The sequence below is a fragment of the Gasterosteus aculeatus genome, chromosome 7, assembly GCF_964276395.1.
Source record: "Gasterosteus aculeatus chromosome 7, fGasAcu3.hap1.1, whole genome shotgun sequence".
NCBI classification, from domain to species: domain Eukaryota; kingdom Metazoa; phylum Chordata; class Actinopteri; order Perciformes; family Gasterosteidae; genus Gasterosteus; species Gasterosteus aculeatus.
Genome location: NC_135694.1, coordinates 26,536,036 through 26,551,468, shown reverse-complemented (window position 1 = coordinate 26,551,468; position 15,433 = coordinate 26,536,036). Strand labels below are relative to the sequence as shown.

At 45.2% G+C, this 15,433-nt stretch overlaps 2 protein-coding genes across 3 annotated transcripts; one reads left to right on the top strand and one right to left on the bottom strand.

Annotated features, from left to right (window-relative positions):
• Window positions 1-1,281: 1,281 nt before the first annotated feature.
• Window positions 1,282-5,586, bottom strand: LOC120822568 (uncharacterized). Of its 2 annotated transcripts, XM_040182344.2 has the most exons (3): window positions 5,452-5,586; window positions 4,341-4,945; window positions 1,282-4,242 (listed from the first exon to the last, which is right to left on the bottom strand). In XM_040182344.2, the coding sequence occupies exons 2-3, from the start codon at window positions 4,825-4,827 to the stop codon at window positions 3,314-3,316; spliced, it is 1,416 nt and encodes a 471-aa protein (XP_040038278.2). In that variant the 5' UTR covers window positions 4,828-4,945; window positions 5,452-5,586; the 3' UTR covers window positions 1,282-3,313. The 2 variants fall into 2 exon arrangements, with proteins under 2 accessions (XP_040038278.2, XP_040038277.2); XM_040182343.2 differs by having other exon boundaries at window positions 4,341-5,580.
• A 2,825-nt stretch (window positions 5,587-8,411) lies between these two features.
• Window positions 8,412-11,677, top strand: LOC120822961 (LRRN4 C-terminal-like protein). The gene is made up of 2 exons (XM_040182962.2): window positions 8,412-8,809; window positions 9,515-11,677. Exon 2 carries the CDS (start codon window positions 9,519-9,521, stop codon window positions 10,266-10,268), a length of 750 nt encoding a protein of 249 aa, XP_040038896.2. The 5' UTR covers window positions 8,412-8,809; window positions 9,515-9,518; the 3' UTR covers window positions 10,269-11,677.
• The last annotated feature ends 3,756 nt before the right edge of the window (window positions 11,678-15,433 follow it).

Genomic DNA, 15,433 nt, shown 5'->3' with positions numbered 1-15,433 from the left:
TCAGGAATCAGGAATCAAAAAGTATGTAACATCTGCACAGATGTGTTAACATGTGGAGATGGATCCGTTTATCTATCGCAAATGGCAAACTCGGAACCTGGGGAAATCAAATCCAATCAGATCCAAGACTGTGTTTTTCCTGACGAGACTTTCTTTTTTTTTTTAAATACCAAAACCTTGTGGTACAAATTTTAAAAGTAAAATCTTGGTTCAAAAAAACAAGGGAAAATTGTGCAAAACTTAACTTTTATAGTCAGACCTAATTCAATTCAGGGGAAATCAAATTGAAATTTTTTTTTTTGACACCTCATGTCAATCCAGTCATGTTTTGACCTGCGCCTGAAGTCTGGGAGAAGTCAGCATGCCGATCAACCGCAGTGAACCGTTAAAAATATGAAACCACTCGGCTTTAGGGATCCTGGTGGGCGGCCAGTGTTCTGGGACACATGGGAACGCTGTGAAAGTGAGAAAGAGACAGAGAGACAAAGAGAGAGAAAGAGTTGAGTCACTTCCGCTCCAAAGTGAGTGTTTACCTTCAGTCGCTGAGGAAATGACTGCAGAGAGCTCACAGGCCGCTCTCACATTTCGCTCTTCCTCTGGTACTCGCCATCACTGTATCATCGGCGGCCAAAAAACACACACACACTTACACAATGCAAACACATTGGCGCTCAGGCATCGACCCCCCCCCCTCCCCCCCTCAGGATAAGATGCAAGATAATCACTTCCCTTCTTAAAACTGAAGCCATCAGTTTTCACTCAATGCACCAGATAATCATGACAAAGAGCAATAAACAGATGTATTACAGTCTATCAATGCCACAATTTCCATTACGAGCAAAACTCTCACGTTCAAATTGTACTTGATTAAAACTGCGACGGTATCACCAAAGATGCACGTGTCGAATAAAGGGCATTAAAAGTTCCGTCCAGAGTAACTAGTAACTGTGAAACAACAGCAGTGCGAATGACAGCAGAGAGAAGAACTTCAAAATGAGCCTTTTCTCCATCTGACATCATTCAAGTAGCTGTTGTGACTCATTTGGACGCTTCAGCAAGTTGTTTTTTCATTGAATCACGAAGTCGGTCGCGTGGCGCTGCTGCGCTGACACATGAAAAACATTACAGCACGTAGCACCGCAACGATCACAATGTGTCAAAATAACAGTGGGAAGGGGGCATTTGGGGGGGAAAGGAGCATTTATTCGTAGCCTTGGCTGTGAGCAAATGGACCAAAGGAACCTCTCGTGAATGAAATAAACAGCCAGAGAAAATAAAGAATTCTAAACAAGGCCCTTTAATATAGTAACATTTACAGCAGGTAACAGAATATATGTGATGTTGGGGAATATGTGTTGAAATCAGATAGATGCATAAAAAAAAAGGATTAATTTCACATTTTAACACTGACTTTTGCAGAAAGAATTCCATTTCGTTCTAAACCTACATGCAAAGGCCCCTGTATGCAATCCCCAAAAAGAATAAATATATTTATACAGGATCAGGACTAGCATGGCAAATCTTATTCTGGGTATACAGTAACAGATATTTTACATTTTTAGTGCCGTTTAATTTGACATTTTTGGTGTGGTTTAAATGACTCGTATGTACATAGGATCCTTACATTAGTATACATGGCAAACGACATCAGAGACCTACAGAATATCCCAAGAGGCTGAGAGGATTAATGCCCTGATGTTAACCATAATGCATCAGTCGAGTCAGGAAGATTTGAAATTAGAGTTTATATTTAATTTACATTGCTTGTTAGCATACTGATGTTTCCATAGCACGGTACTTCTTCTTTTGTTGCACATTTACTTTTCCACAAAATGTTAAACCCTCATTCATCCGGATAAAATTGCTAAAACTACATTCCTATGTACAGAAACAGCCGGGAGGCAATGGACGCCAGCGAAAATGCACATGCGAGCACCAAAATCTGTCCTCTAGCAGTCGCTAGAGAGCAGCTGCTCAACATTTAATCCTCAACGCAGGTCCGGACAAAAAGGAAACGCTTTCCAGACCCACGGCAGCAGCTCCACCATGGAATGCTAAGATATGGTCCATAAAAGAGGGATGAAAACCAAGACTGGAGAAACAGTGAGGAGTTTACACTGTTGATGAGACGATGCCCATGAATGAATACACAGATCACTGCGAACGCGGATCATTTCAACTGGTCTGAGGACAGCGAGATCCTGTGAGTGATGAAGACTTTACAAAAGAGAAGACGCAGAGCAGGGCTTCAGAACGGATACGTGGTATATTTAAAGTTTACAGGTGGTTTCGGTGTGGTGTTACAATAGAAGGAAGGGCAACGTATCAAAATCTGGATATGATGTCGTCTTAGCTCTTGGATGATTAATAGGATTTAAAGACTGCATTACAGTAAAAGGTCATTTTCTGTTCAATAGGAAAGTTAACCTTAAAAAAGGACTCCAGTTGTTATCTGGCACTGTCGAATATATATGGTCCTTCAAGGGGCGGGGGGCCCGTCTGATACAATGGTAGAGGAAACAATTAACTCTAATGAAAGTTTGTACATTGACCATAGTATTAAATAAATAGTGTAAAAAATACCCAAACTCGTAATCATAAACTAGATGTGAAAGGGCAGGACCTCTCTGCAGCACAACAATACTAAAAGGTTAAATGGTATCTTGGCAAATATTTTCCTTTAAAAAAAAAAATGCACCTCCTGCAATTTAATAAATGCAAAGAGCCAGATTGCAATTTCAATAAAAACAGCCTGTTTGAGCAGCTCAGGGTGTGTAAATAATAACCGAAGATAATTCAATAGCGAAAATCCGATCTTCGAAGTGTGAAACTAGAATAGATAAAACACTTATGATCAGAGTTGTGATGTAACGTTTGTTGGGATTAAAATGCAGGTGGGAACCATCTAGAACAGCAGCAGAGACTCAGCTGATGGTTTTGTTCGAGGCACTTTGTATTTTTAAAGTGAAGCAACTGCTCGTTTCCAATTCTTTCAGCAATTTCTCGAGTGATTGCTGAGAGTTAGCAAACCAGCAACTCCCCCGTGCCAAGAACAACCCGTCTGCTCCTGCTGCTCCTTTTCGATTGTCGGAAAATAATACTGTTGAAGCAAATATTTGAAATCTCTTTTTTCATCCAAGTGTGTAATGCATTGTAAATGCCAGATATAAATAAATCCCCAAGGCCGGCGTTACATATGGCATTGGGTATTTACTTTAACCCTAAGGAACAGAGATGACCATAGTCCATGGTTTTCATCCGGTGAAGGTCTCAACGCAAGAACACCAGCAAACAGTTTCCCCTGAATCGAGTCCTACACGCAGTCCACAGCTGAGCTGTCATCCTCCTCCGGGCCCCAGTCGCCAAACCTCATCTGAGGGGACGGCGCTGCCGGGTGGAGGTTGTTGATGTCATCCAAGGCATCCGGGTCCGTGTCCTCGCTCACGGCGATCCCCATGTGACCACCTTCCTCCCGGTGCGTGCGGATGTGCTTCCGCAGCGCCGCGGGCTCCTTGAAGCTGCGGTTGCAGAACGGGCAGCAGCACGGCCGCTCTCCCGTGTGGATGAGCTGGTGGTGTTTGAGGTGCTGCAGGCGGCTCAGGCGCTTCCCGCAGATGGCGCACACGTAGGGTTTCTCTCCGGTGTGCGTGCGCCGGTGTTTGCGCAAACCGTCCAGGTGGCGGAAGCGGTTCCCGCACTCGGAGCAAGAGTACGGCTTCTCGCCCGTGTGGATGCGCAGGTGGGTTTTAAGCGCGCCGGACTCGCGGAAGCGCCGGCCGCAGACTGTGCACGGGTAAGGCTTCTCACCCGTGTGGATGCGGATGTGCTTCTTCAAGCTGGAGATCAGACGGAAGGTCTTTCCACACTCCAAGCAGTGGTGGGGCCGATCCAACGAGGGCTCGCCCGTTGTGTCAGTGGCCGATGGTCCCGCAGAGTCGTCGGCTCTGCCCGGGGAAACGCTGTCCACTCTGCCGCCCCCGGCAGTCCTGGACAGTTGTTTCTGTCCGTCGAGTCCTCCCTGCTGCAAGGCACTGGCGCATTCTCGCGCAGGTCTTTGGTGACGAAGAGAGTGAGTAAAGGAACGCTGGGAGACCCCCTCTCCTCCAACTTGACCGTAGCCGAGGTCCCCGTCCCTGTTGTCATTACGGAGCCCCGGCTCCTTCCTGCTGGGCTGACCGGAGCCCGAAGTGGGTCCCTGCTCCTCTTTGATGTCAAACCCAGATGCCCGAGATTCCCTCTCATCTTAACACAAGTAGAAAGAGCATTATTGGATCATATAACATGCTATTACGCACAGTCACAGTTGCGCACAACACACACGGTACAGTCTGAATATCTACCTGGCCTGCCGGAATCGGAGCACATGTGTGACGCGTTGGAAGCGAAGGAGTCCAGAGCGTGGTTGGTCACAGAGCCGTCGGGTTGGATCGAAAGCTGGCACATTTTGTAGTCATCTCTTGGCTCGAACCCGTGGAGCGAATCGTCCACGGAGCCGCTGAGGCCCAAGTCAACGCCGCCGGCCCCGTTCACGTTCCGGCTGCTCTGGTGGTCCCGCTCCAATTCCGAAGTCATCGAAGCGATGGAGGACAGGGATGGGGCGAAGACGGACTGGCCGATGGACTGGGGGCCGGTGTAGGAGATCTGCAGCTGGTCTATGAGCTTCTGAGCACTGCACAGACACTCCTGCAAAGTCTTCAGCTCCCTCTCTGACACTTCCAGGCGCACTTTAAGTCTCTCGTTCTCCTGCTCCTTGTGCAGCAACTCCTGCTGAGTCTCGTTGAGCACCAGCACCACCTCTCCGAGCAGAGTATCGACAGCAGCGGACATGGCAGTTTGAATGGTCGGGGCGAGACGAGACTTCAGGGACGTTATGGTCACGCCGCCCTGCGACGCTCCGTATCCGGGCTTGTCAGCTTTGCGATCATAACAAGACTCTACCCCGGTCCTGTCGGGAATGTTGATTATACTTTGTTTACGATTTCCAGAATTTGAGGGAGAAGAATCCATGCTACCAGCATAGCCTGTCCGCCTGGAAGTCATAATTCTAAGGTTGCTAGCTAGCTTTAATTCAGTTAGCTATCGTTTACTTGCTTGGCTTGGTTTTAATGCTTTAACAAACTGCATGAATTAATAGAAATTATATTACTGGGGAATATTCGAGCGATGCGCGTCAGGTGACACTAATCACACCGGCCTCATTCGCTGTTAATAAACGGCCGTGACTGACAAAAACAAATCAACAGTGGACGCGACTCGTTGCTGGGGCCCGACTCGGTTAGCTAACACCCACCCGCTAGCTCTCAAACTAGCGACGAGCGTCGCTGAAAGACGTACTTCTGCAAACACTGAGGTTCTGTGGGTGAACCGTGCTGGTGGTCTTTAACGGCGATTCTCAAGTCAGTAAACTAATGTTTAAAGACTTTGATAGCATGGCCCCCAGCTGCGACTCACCCATTTCGCGCTTAGGTCCAGAACTCTGCAGAACGCTGAATGCCGAGGCCTGTCGCACAGCTGTGACGTCACTATAGAAGGTCCTCGCGTCGATGGTCCGCGGGCGTTGACTGGAGGTGATTAGAATTTCTAAAGCATTGCAAATATGCTGGAGCGCCTTCTTCACATTATCTGTAAATACAATGTTGTATACCTAGACATCTCTGTTTCAATTCAATCTTGCATATTAAAAGGTTTATTTTATTTTAAGCCGTCACATAAATAATAAGATTCACATTCACACTTTTAAGTCTGATCTCCCACTGTAGACGTGCTTCAATCACGTCTTTTGTGTGTAAACAACATTATAGTCTCCAGCAGGAAAAACATTTGGGTTTATTTCATTTTTATTGTTATAACTTTTCTTCAAAGGTACATGGGGATGAGAAGGATAAACAGAATCTATTGATTATGCACAATGGATGATAAAAATCTAGCAACATATTCATCTTGCATACCCGCATAACATGGAGAAGCACCGGAAAATTGTTATTGTCAACAATTTTATCAAAATGAACAGAATTTCGACCAAGCAACTAATCTTACAATATCACTAATAGCAGCCAAAGAAGACCAAAAATAAAACATTGAACACCCTGTAACCATAAATTAGATCTTATCTTTGCTGTTCTGTGATCAAAGTGCTCATGCGGATGAATGCTGGAAATGGCTACTCATTTTAAATGATGCAGGAAACTGTTGTAATTTGCACAACAGGGAGGAGCATTTGTGGTCTGCGTTCCTTCAGCCTCGACGAGCCTGTCCTCATCCATGAATACGGTTCATGTCTCATTCTGGTGGATGAATCATGCTGCTACACTTAGCCTGTGGGCATAGAGCTTCAAGTACGCATGGACCAGGTTCATGGTTTTCTTTTGATGGAATCATTTATAGAAGCCTTTCAAAACAACAAAAAACATGGAATTAAAACATTGGTGACATGTAAATGAAATCTAATAACTGCTAGTCACCATGATTATAATAACTGGGGCCAAATGCCCAACTTTAACCTCAACTAAAACCTCTCCAATTTGTCTCACATGTCTCACAAGTTGAGAATCACTTTTTGTGCAGCGGCCTAGAGAGATAAAAGTTCATAACTATTTTCCAATAAACCTAAAAACAAATATTATTATAAATAAAAATAGGTCTGAATAGATCAGTAAAATAATAATCTATCTTGTGCCATCCATATCATTTATATGATCATCTTCTCATGGCAGAAAATCACTGAGAAAATTTGAGGTTTTGCACTTTTTGATCTAAAATTATACATCCGGGGTTCAAAATTGAAAGCACCTGCGATCATTGACCTCTGGGTGACTGCCGGATCAGATTAGAGTTTATCCCACAGGGAAACTGGCCAAAAGCATCATAAATTATCTTTGCTTTGTAAATGAGCCGCTCATTGACAATCCATCATGAGAACTAATTGCTGTCTCCCCCACACAGTTGTGTAGCTGAAAAGACACAGACGCCGTCTGCCTCTTATCACGCGTGGGCTCTAGGAGGCACTATAGACTCGTTTAATATGACTGATACGGAGGTCAAGCTGGAGGTTAACAGACATGTTGCATGTTGGCTTTGAAGACTCCAGATCTTACTAAAACATAAACATATTTTATTCATCTATAAAAATAATTGCATCCACACACACTTGTTTCCGATGGAAAAGAAAAGAAACCCAGCTTAAGCAAAGAGAAGCAGTGCATTGTGGGATTATGTAACAAACCGTCTAACAGTTACCATCTGCTCGAGTTTGTGTCACTTCCAGTCACAACAGAAAAATGCCGTAGTGGGTGACTTCACCTCGGCTTTCCTACTCACTCATGTTGCCCGTCACACCAGCCCCGCTGCTGTCAACGCATTAGTAAGTTTCCGTTGTGGTTCATGTCACGGGCCTGTTGTGGATGAAATGTTTTACAAGGATAAGACTAGCTCTCCTCACCGTAAACATGGATTAACAGGAAATTAGAGTCAGAGGTAATACGTAAACACGACCCGCAGCCCACAGAAAACCCACATCCCTGCATGTAAATATGTACACGTCCTCCACGCTTGCACACCCACACTGTGTTGCGCTGGATTCTCTCACCCACAGAGGAACGCTCCCGCGAGATGGAAAGAAAATATCCATCAACGATGTATTTTAACACGATTAAATCGTATATCTGAGGGGAAAATAGTTAATCCCTGTTGCTCACCATGTAGGTTCCAGCAGAATGATACGAAAGAGAGAAAGGACGTATTTGAGAATACCAGGATTCTGCAGTGAGTAAAATGTGAACGGACGTTCTCGGTGAAGCAGACTTTGAATGAGCTCCTCAGCCGCTGACTGAAGCCATTTCTTCTGCTTCGGGACAACGCGAACCAACTGTGGTCTCGGGTTTTTGGGTTGTTTTTTTTTTTTGCAGAATGAGCTCAAATCCAGAGCGCAGATGTGAGTATGCAGCTGGATTTATGGCCACAGCTGCCACATGAACTTTTAATGTCACCTCAACAAAACATGTTGTTCAGTTTATCTCTTTCCTGGAAGCGCTGAGTCGAGTTTTATTGTTCAGAGGTCGGCGTTATCTCAAGTTGGGTACCACCACTTCTTATTTCACCTACTATTTTAATCCAGTTGTGGTGGGGGTTTTTTTTTAAAGAAAAGTACCCGCATGGCAATTTCACAGATTGTAAATCCTTCCAAGCACACGTCCAGCCAGCTCCATTTCTGGCCTTTGGGCAAACAGATGCCCAACAGTTTAAGTCCTTTCCCTTTTGCCAGGGTTTGGCCATGAACACATATTTAATATGACATTATATTTAGGTGGGAGGTTACGTGGCTGAAATGGGAAATGGTGCCGTCCGTCACTGATGATGAATTCCGAAGAAAAGAGCTTTTCACAATCCTTTTCAGTTTCACTCCGCCCTAAAAAGGACAACAAGAGCTCATCAACAAGCGGGACACGCTCTGAAAGACCTGCACACCACCGAGGAATGTGACTGGAATTCTTTCCCCACACAATTAGCAGCACTGATGTAACTAATAGCAGACTGCCGTTATACCTCTAACAGGACACACACACACACACACACATATATATACAGTCATTCACAGTACCAGACCATTTAGCAAGGAGGAGGGGAGCAGAAGGGTCAGGAGTAAGGGTGGGGGGGGAGACAGTGGGAGGTGCAGAAGGAGGAGGTGATTGTTGGGGAGACCGGGAGCATATAAAGGTGGAGCGAGCGAGAGACGCCGCAAGTGGAACAAGGACCGGGAGGAAGGAGCCTCTTCACTTTTACCATAGAAACACCCAACTTTCTCAAACAACAGGTAAGCTCATCTCTTAATATCTCAGATGTTTTCCTTCTCAACGCGGCTGCGTCAAAATAAACAAAGAGCCGGGAGTGAATTAGTATTCAACGGTGGCTCCTGCTCGGTTTTCCTTTTGGTTTAAGACAGATTTACATTAGGAGATTGTTGCACGGGGCTCATGTCTTATCTCCGTACGCATGCCCAGCATAGAGCATTTTTCGTGTGTCTTTGTGTGTAGTAGTGTGGAAATCAGGCAGCTTTCCTGTAACTAGATCGCACTGAGAGGGCTTTGTTGAATCTTGGGTGTGTAGGCATGTGGACTCGTTGAGCAATACCGCCTGGAATGCTGAATTAAAGTGAAGTACCTAGAGAAATGGGGATTATTCTTTGCATTCTTTGTTTACAAGACCATAAATCACTGACAGGCATAACACAAAATACCACGTTTCCACAGGTCCATTTGTTTACTCAAGAGTAAAAACTAAGTGCTGCAGTTTTGAGAGAACAGTTTATGTTTTCAAGACACTTAGGCCACATTTAAGCCATTAGTTCCATTCCCTGCAGTCATATAATCTCTAAAGGACACAGCATCAGCGGAGAAATAACTCATTCAGGCTCAATTCATCCGAGGAAACCCAAGGGGCTGATGCTTTTCATTCCTATGAAAAATAAAAAATACATTTTTCAGCCAACTGATGGAATTTTTCTATAATCTCCCGACAGTTCAATGGCTGCCAGCAGGGATTTGGCTTTTCCCCTGGTGATCCTTAGCCTGGTTCTCATCAGAGGTTACTCTCCCCTGCCCGCGACATCCCGAGTTCCAGAGGAGAATCCCGTGAGACCTCAGACGCCGCGTGGGTCTGACTTTGACAGCTACGAGTTTCGCACAGAGGATTACTCTGACAACACGCCCGTCACACCTTTACCAACGAAAAAAGCGTCTCCAGACGGAAAGACCTCCAAGCGATGTGACTACAACACCTGCCTCGAGAGCCAGACCTCCTGTGCCCTTCTAGCCTCCTCGACCGGGTGCACGTGTCCGGGCTCCACGTTATTTAACGAGGTCCCGCAGCCTCCCAAACTAAAATCACTGTCCTTCAACGGCTCGGACGTGGTTGCCCAGTGGTGTGCGCCTCACTCGTACGTCACAGCTTATGTCGTGAGCGTAGGGGGCGAAGAGAGGCGGGTGTTCACCCAGGACCGCAGGAGCGGCCGTTTGGGCGACGTGGACGACCTGGCGGAGGTTTGCGTGGCGTCGGTGAACGACGCCGGACGCAGCCAGGGGGCCTGTTTGGAGTACCGGTCCACGGACAGCAGCCTGCCTCTGAAGGCCGGACTCGTCGGGGGAGGCCTGGGCTTCCTGCTGTTCTTGGTCCTCGCCGTCCTGCTCTGGAGGCACAAGAGGCAGAGGAAACAGGAGGCCAGCGTCTCCGTGCACGACGTGGCCGGGACGGAGCGGAGACCGGGCGCTCAGTGAGACGAGACTCGGCCCAAGGAGGCTCCTGATGCGGTTACGTCGCGATGTCTGCGCGGGTTTTTGGGGGGGGGGGCGAAAAAGACACTCTGGGGAAATGCGGCGCTCGCCATGACACGTGAATATATCAGTCCCAACCCAGTTAACAGCAGGACTTTAAGGTTTTTTGTTCATTCTTTAACACTCTTTGAACTCTTTAACAGAAGCAGCCGTGGTCCTGGGAAGACCACGTTTCTCCAAAACATCAGCTGCCATGTTTTCCAGTAATCAAATCAGGGTTCTCTTTGTCCATTTAGCTTATTAAGTAGAAGCAGGGAGCACAGATTGCTAAAGTTTCTCTGTAAACATTTTCAAGGATGAAATTAGTTTGTGATTTCTTTGTGTAGGCTGTTTGGAGAGTGCAAATGTCTTTATTATTTGTAATACAAGAGACAATGGCTGACAAAGGTTCCAGTGATTTGGCCTGTTTTTAAAATAATTTGTGATCTTGTTACAGTAATTTAATTGAGGTTAGGTAACCGTCAGCGGGCCTTCTTTGTAAGAGTATTTAAATACAGAGTGAAATGATGTACTGAAAATACTGGTGAAGTGAATTTTGCGGTTTATTCTATTCCGTATTTATGAAAAAGAAGTCTGGAGCGCACAAAACAAAACTGAAACTACTGATTAAGAAAGGTATTTTAACGGTTATTTAACATCTTTTGGATGGGCGAGTCGTGTCATCGTACTGGATGAGCACAAGTGTTCACAGCCTTTTCACCGGATATGGATTTGGTGACGCTGGTCCCATTCCAGTCCAGACTTCCAGTCATCCAGCACTGAACTGGTAAGAAGCTTCCGGGTTTTTTGTGTTAAAAAAAAGAGAAGAAAGTCCCATATTTACCCCCCCCCCCTCCTCCCTCCTTTATCTTGTGTTCAAGCCTGCATCTGCATGTCTTGCAGCCATGTTATAATTCCCTTTTGCTCCGGTTGATGCCACGGAGTCGTTCCACTGCTCCTGGCCCTCGTTCTCGCTGCATCACTTACATCGCTAAGAGTTGCATTTGAAGTCCTACAACATCTGTAATTGGGAGAAACAACAGATTGTTCATTTCAGCGGCTGAAAATGGCCTCAAGATGTTGCTCTTACGACACGTAGTCAGCCCGAAGTGCAGTCGCCCTCAAACCAGGAGGGAAATCTTGGGACATGTGCGGGCCAGTTTGAGACAAAATGCAAAAACAGGGGCGTACAATACTGTGTTTGTTTTAGCAATGAATTCTTAAATCTGCAAAATGGGTTTGACGGGAACTCCAGGCAGAGCAGTGCATTTCTGCTGACGGTACTAGGACGGCACAACAACATGCAGAGGTTTATTTTAATACAAAGTGAATGTGTTTTTTTGTTTTTTTCAATAAACGTTTTATTTGTGAAACTGGGCGTTTTTCAATGATGTGGCGTCGCTTGGGCTCAGACGTGTTTGGGATTTAATCATTAGTTTTCCTTTCTAGTAGAAAGACATGAATCAGATCATTTTTAATGTATATCTGTACCTGCTAATCAGATGCTGAGGGTGATTATTGCTCCTATGTTTGTGGTATTCAGGGGGGGCCTCTGCTTTTGGAACAAAGTGAAACATCATGCAGAAAGTGCGTAGGAGACATTTCCCAGTAATTTTTCTGCACTTGGGAACTGTTCCTTTTTTTGTGGAAAAACTATGCAGATAGTCATAATTTTCTGAGATGGCGCAGTTTCCTTTTCTTCCTTTTTTGTCACTGCGGGGAAATTTTCACAGTCAGATCCAGGTGTTGTGTCCAGGGCGGAGTCACGTTGACTCATTCGGTGAAGCTGCCGTCTCGCGTGTAGCTTCGTGCTGGTTTTAGTGGTCGCACTCACAATCAAATACACTACATTATGATGAACAGTGACGATGGAGTTTGTTTGTAGAAAAACACGTAATTGTTTTGTCTATGAACTGCCGCTTGACGTCTTTTCATGTGCAGTCATGAAATTTAGGATTCCCCCCACAGTTGTTGCATTGTGCCCTGATGCTAATGATTAAAGAAAACCGGGTCAAGAGATGACTCACGGAATTTTCTCCACCAAGCACGAACACGTCCCGTAAACCAAGAAGCAGGCTAGACATTTGTATGGTGCATTAAGTAATCTGGGACTTTAATGAGTTGTCACCTCGGAGACAAATGGACCTTTTAAAAAGGCCCCAGTTGAATCCCGTCAGGCCCTGAAAAGAAAGTCAGCTCACGGACTGTTGGTCAGATTTAATCATGACCGATCAAGAGGTGCGACTGTACTAAACTCTGAAAAAGTGCATAAACAAAAAAATATACATTATGACAATATACCAACCTTCTGTGATACGATCGAAGGGCTGTTTACAGTATAGAAGGGGTTAAAGTATTATGTTTTAGGGAGTGATTACATTATTTTGTGCGGCTCATGTAATTAAATAAGGACGGGTTGTTTCATCTTCAGATAAAATCACATCACTGGGTATTTTCATGGCAGCAGCTAGTGGCTTTACTGCGATGGATGTAATATATTATCTTCATCAGAGCTCTAGTATGTTCATCTCTTAACATCATACAGGTACCTATTCAAAGCAGTCATTTATTTAGTTGCAATTAATCGTGAAAAAATGAATTCTGCCTGGTAAATGGATGTTAGTTGTTGTTATTCGGCGCTCCACCAGCGGGGGCACTGATCTACTTTTACTGGGAATGAAATCGGCAAAGTGGGTCAGGCATCCATCAGTGCCCGTTATTGGATCGAGACCATCCCGAATGCACGCAGGCTTTATTAAACCGCAGCAAAGGTTTCTAACTCTTTGGTCTTCTAACCGTATTGTAGACACTATGATAAAGAGAAAATGAAATTAAACTATGCTAAAGAACCTAGATTCAGAGTTTTGGGGGTTCTACAGAGGGATTCTAGGACGGGCTCTGGCCTTCATCAGATCCAACCCCGGGTCTAAGTGGGTGCTGGCGGAGACTAAGCCCCCCTGCACACGTCCCATCCTGTTTACTCGGCCTGTGTCGCAGACTGTGTCTGTCTGACTTGGCTCAGACTGTGTAAATAAAAGATGAACTTCGGCCTGGAGGACGATCGGGGGGTTTATGTAAATTCTACAAGGTGTGCGTTTGATTACTGCTCTTCCTTCGGCTCGGTTGCTGTCGGAAGAAAAACATTTTTAAAAAATGTAAAAAGAGGAAAGCCTGCCATCTTTCATCATCCATGACATCTTTGCAAACAGTGTCAGCGTGAGTCAGAGCTACTTTCATGGGTTTGCACATAGACCACTAGAGGTCATTATCGCAGAGAGCGCCGTTCACAGCCACCTCTGGCATGCACTCAGTGATTATGGAGTGGAAATTAAAATGAGTTGCTCTAATAAGGATGAAAATGAGTTTGCCGCGGTAATCTGCTCAGCCACATTTTGACATTGCGGGGGAGAGTAAGTGCGTTTGAAGAGGCTGCTAAATATTTTGGTTCTTTTCCCAATTTTTTTATTTTTTTTTCTCCATCCACCGCTCGACAGGCCGGTCAGCGCTCTCCTCTCAACCCCCCCAGCAAGGCTCAGGACGGGCGAGGAAGAGGAGGAGAAAATACTTCTCCTTTTTTTTTTTCTCCTCATTTCCCTGTGTGAAGAGCAAGTGTAACCATGGTGACCTGGAATTATACAGGACCGAGTTGAGGAGCTGAGCTTGGAGAGGGTTATCAATCACTTTGGCATCTCACACACACACACACACACAACTGCTCATTCAACCATCACATGCCTCAGTCCAGGATAACGACAATTTCCTTTTCATCAGAGAGTAAAAACATCCACTTCAGCGTGCGGCGTCCAGAGGACAGATCTGCATGTGTAAAGTCCTCATGTTACAGGCTTTTAGCCAAAGGCAGTGCAGCAGATTATTAATCATCAGCTAGGAAACTCCACTCCAGACTGTTTATTTAGAAAACACCAAAAGAATCTTTATTTTTTGTTGTGATTGTTATATTTCGTCCAATTTAATGTATGAAAACTCTGGAGATTTGCAGGTTTACTGTGAACCAGTAGGAAGGAAAGGAAGCAAAAGGAACGCCAATTTTGCATACCCACAAAAAAGCAAGATACAAATGTAACAAGTGACAGTTTTATTATAATACCAAGATTATTCAAATAGACCATGTGGCAGAATTTCAGTTTGTCAAAGTCATTTTTGAGCAGGGGCTCGAGAACCTGCAAAGAAACGCAGCTGGTGGACATTATTACACGGGACATACTAAATATTGAAAGAAGATGTATCTTTGTAGCGCACGCAACCACATTTCAACACTTAGTTTTATTTCCTTGCCTCATATTATCTCCTTGAGCTGGCTTTCTGCTTATGAATACATTTACATACAAGTGCCGGCATGCAGGCTTTGTATCTATTCTCCGACTGTGTGACCGTGGATTTATTACATTATGTTTATAAAAAGGCTGCAGTCGCTGCTCAGGTGCCGTCAGCTTAATCTCAGGAAACCTTCAGGGACATGGAGCCGGAGCTGTATTTAACCCAGTGAGGTTAAGTAGCTTTCCCACTGAGGCCAGACGCCTTTGTTCAAGCTCCCCGGTTATTTAGTGGCTCTCCGTGCGCGCGATGATATAACATGTTCTCTGTCGCCTCAAAGGATAATGTCAAAAGTTAAAAAGGCTGAGCGTGAACTGCATCCGACTGCCTCTCGCCACCCATTTATATTCTTTCCCCCGGCTTTCACCTTTTCCTTGTCAATGGATGGGGCACTGAAGCATATCCCAGCATGCATTGGGGTGGAGGTAAGGAGACACTTTGGACAGGCTGCCAGTCAATCAAGGAGTCTCCAAATCACTTTGAATTACAGGGGGGAACTTGAGTGAAAGAGTGGAGCGTGGAAACAGAAAAACGGTGCTAACAGAGAAGTTCGGAAACAAGGAACTTTAAATAGCAGACACGAGGCGGCTTAGAACATCCTGTCCTGCCGTTGGGGCCAGATGCAGCGTACGGATTAAAACCCATGAACACATGTCCAATCTGTGTGAGGGCACATGCACGCAGAATACCTTCACAGAAACAGCTGAGGCATAAACTGGAATCTAGGACTGAGGCCAGATGTTTAAAAAAAAAAACCCAAATCCCAATTATTCCTCCTCCTGTTTTTCCACAAT

Coding starts and splice junctions, on each gene's coding strand:
- LOC120822568 (XM_040182343.2), bottom strand. CDS start 5,040: ATGACTTCCAGGCGGACAGGCTATGCTGGTAGCATGGATTCTTCTCCC. Junction 4,243..4,340: donor CTCCGATTCCGGCAGGCCAG/GTAGATATTCAG, acceptor ACTTGTGTTAAG/ATGAGAGGGAATCTCGGGCA.
- LOC120822961 (XM_040182962.2), top strand. CDS start 9,519: ATGGCTGCCAGCAGGGATTTGGCTTTTCCCCTGGTGATCCTTAGCCTG.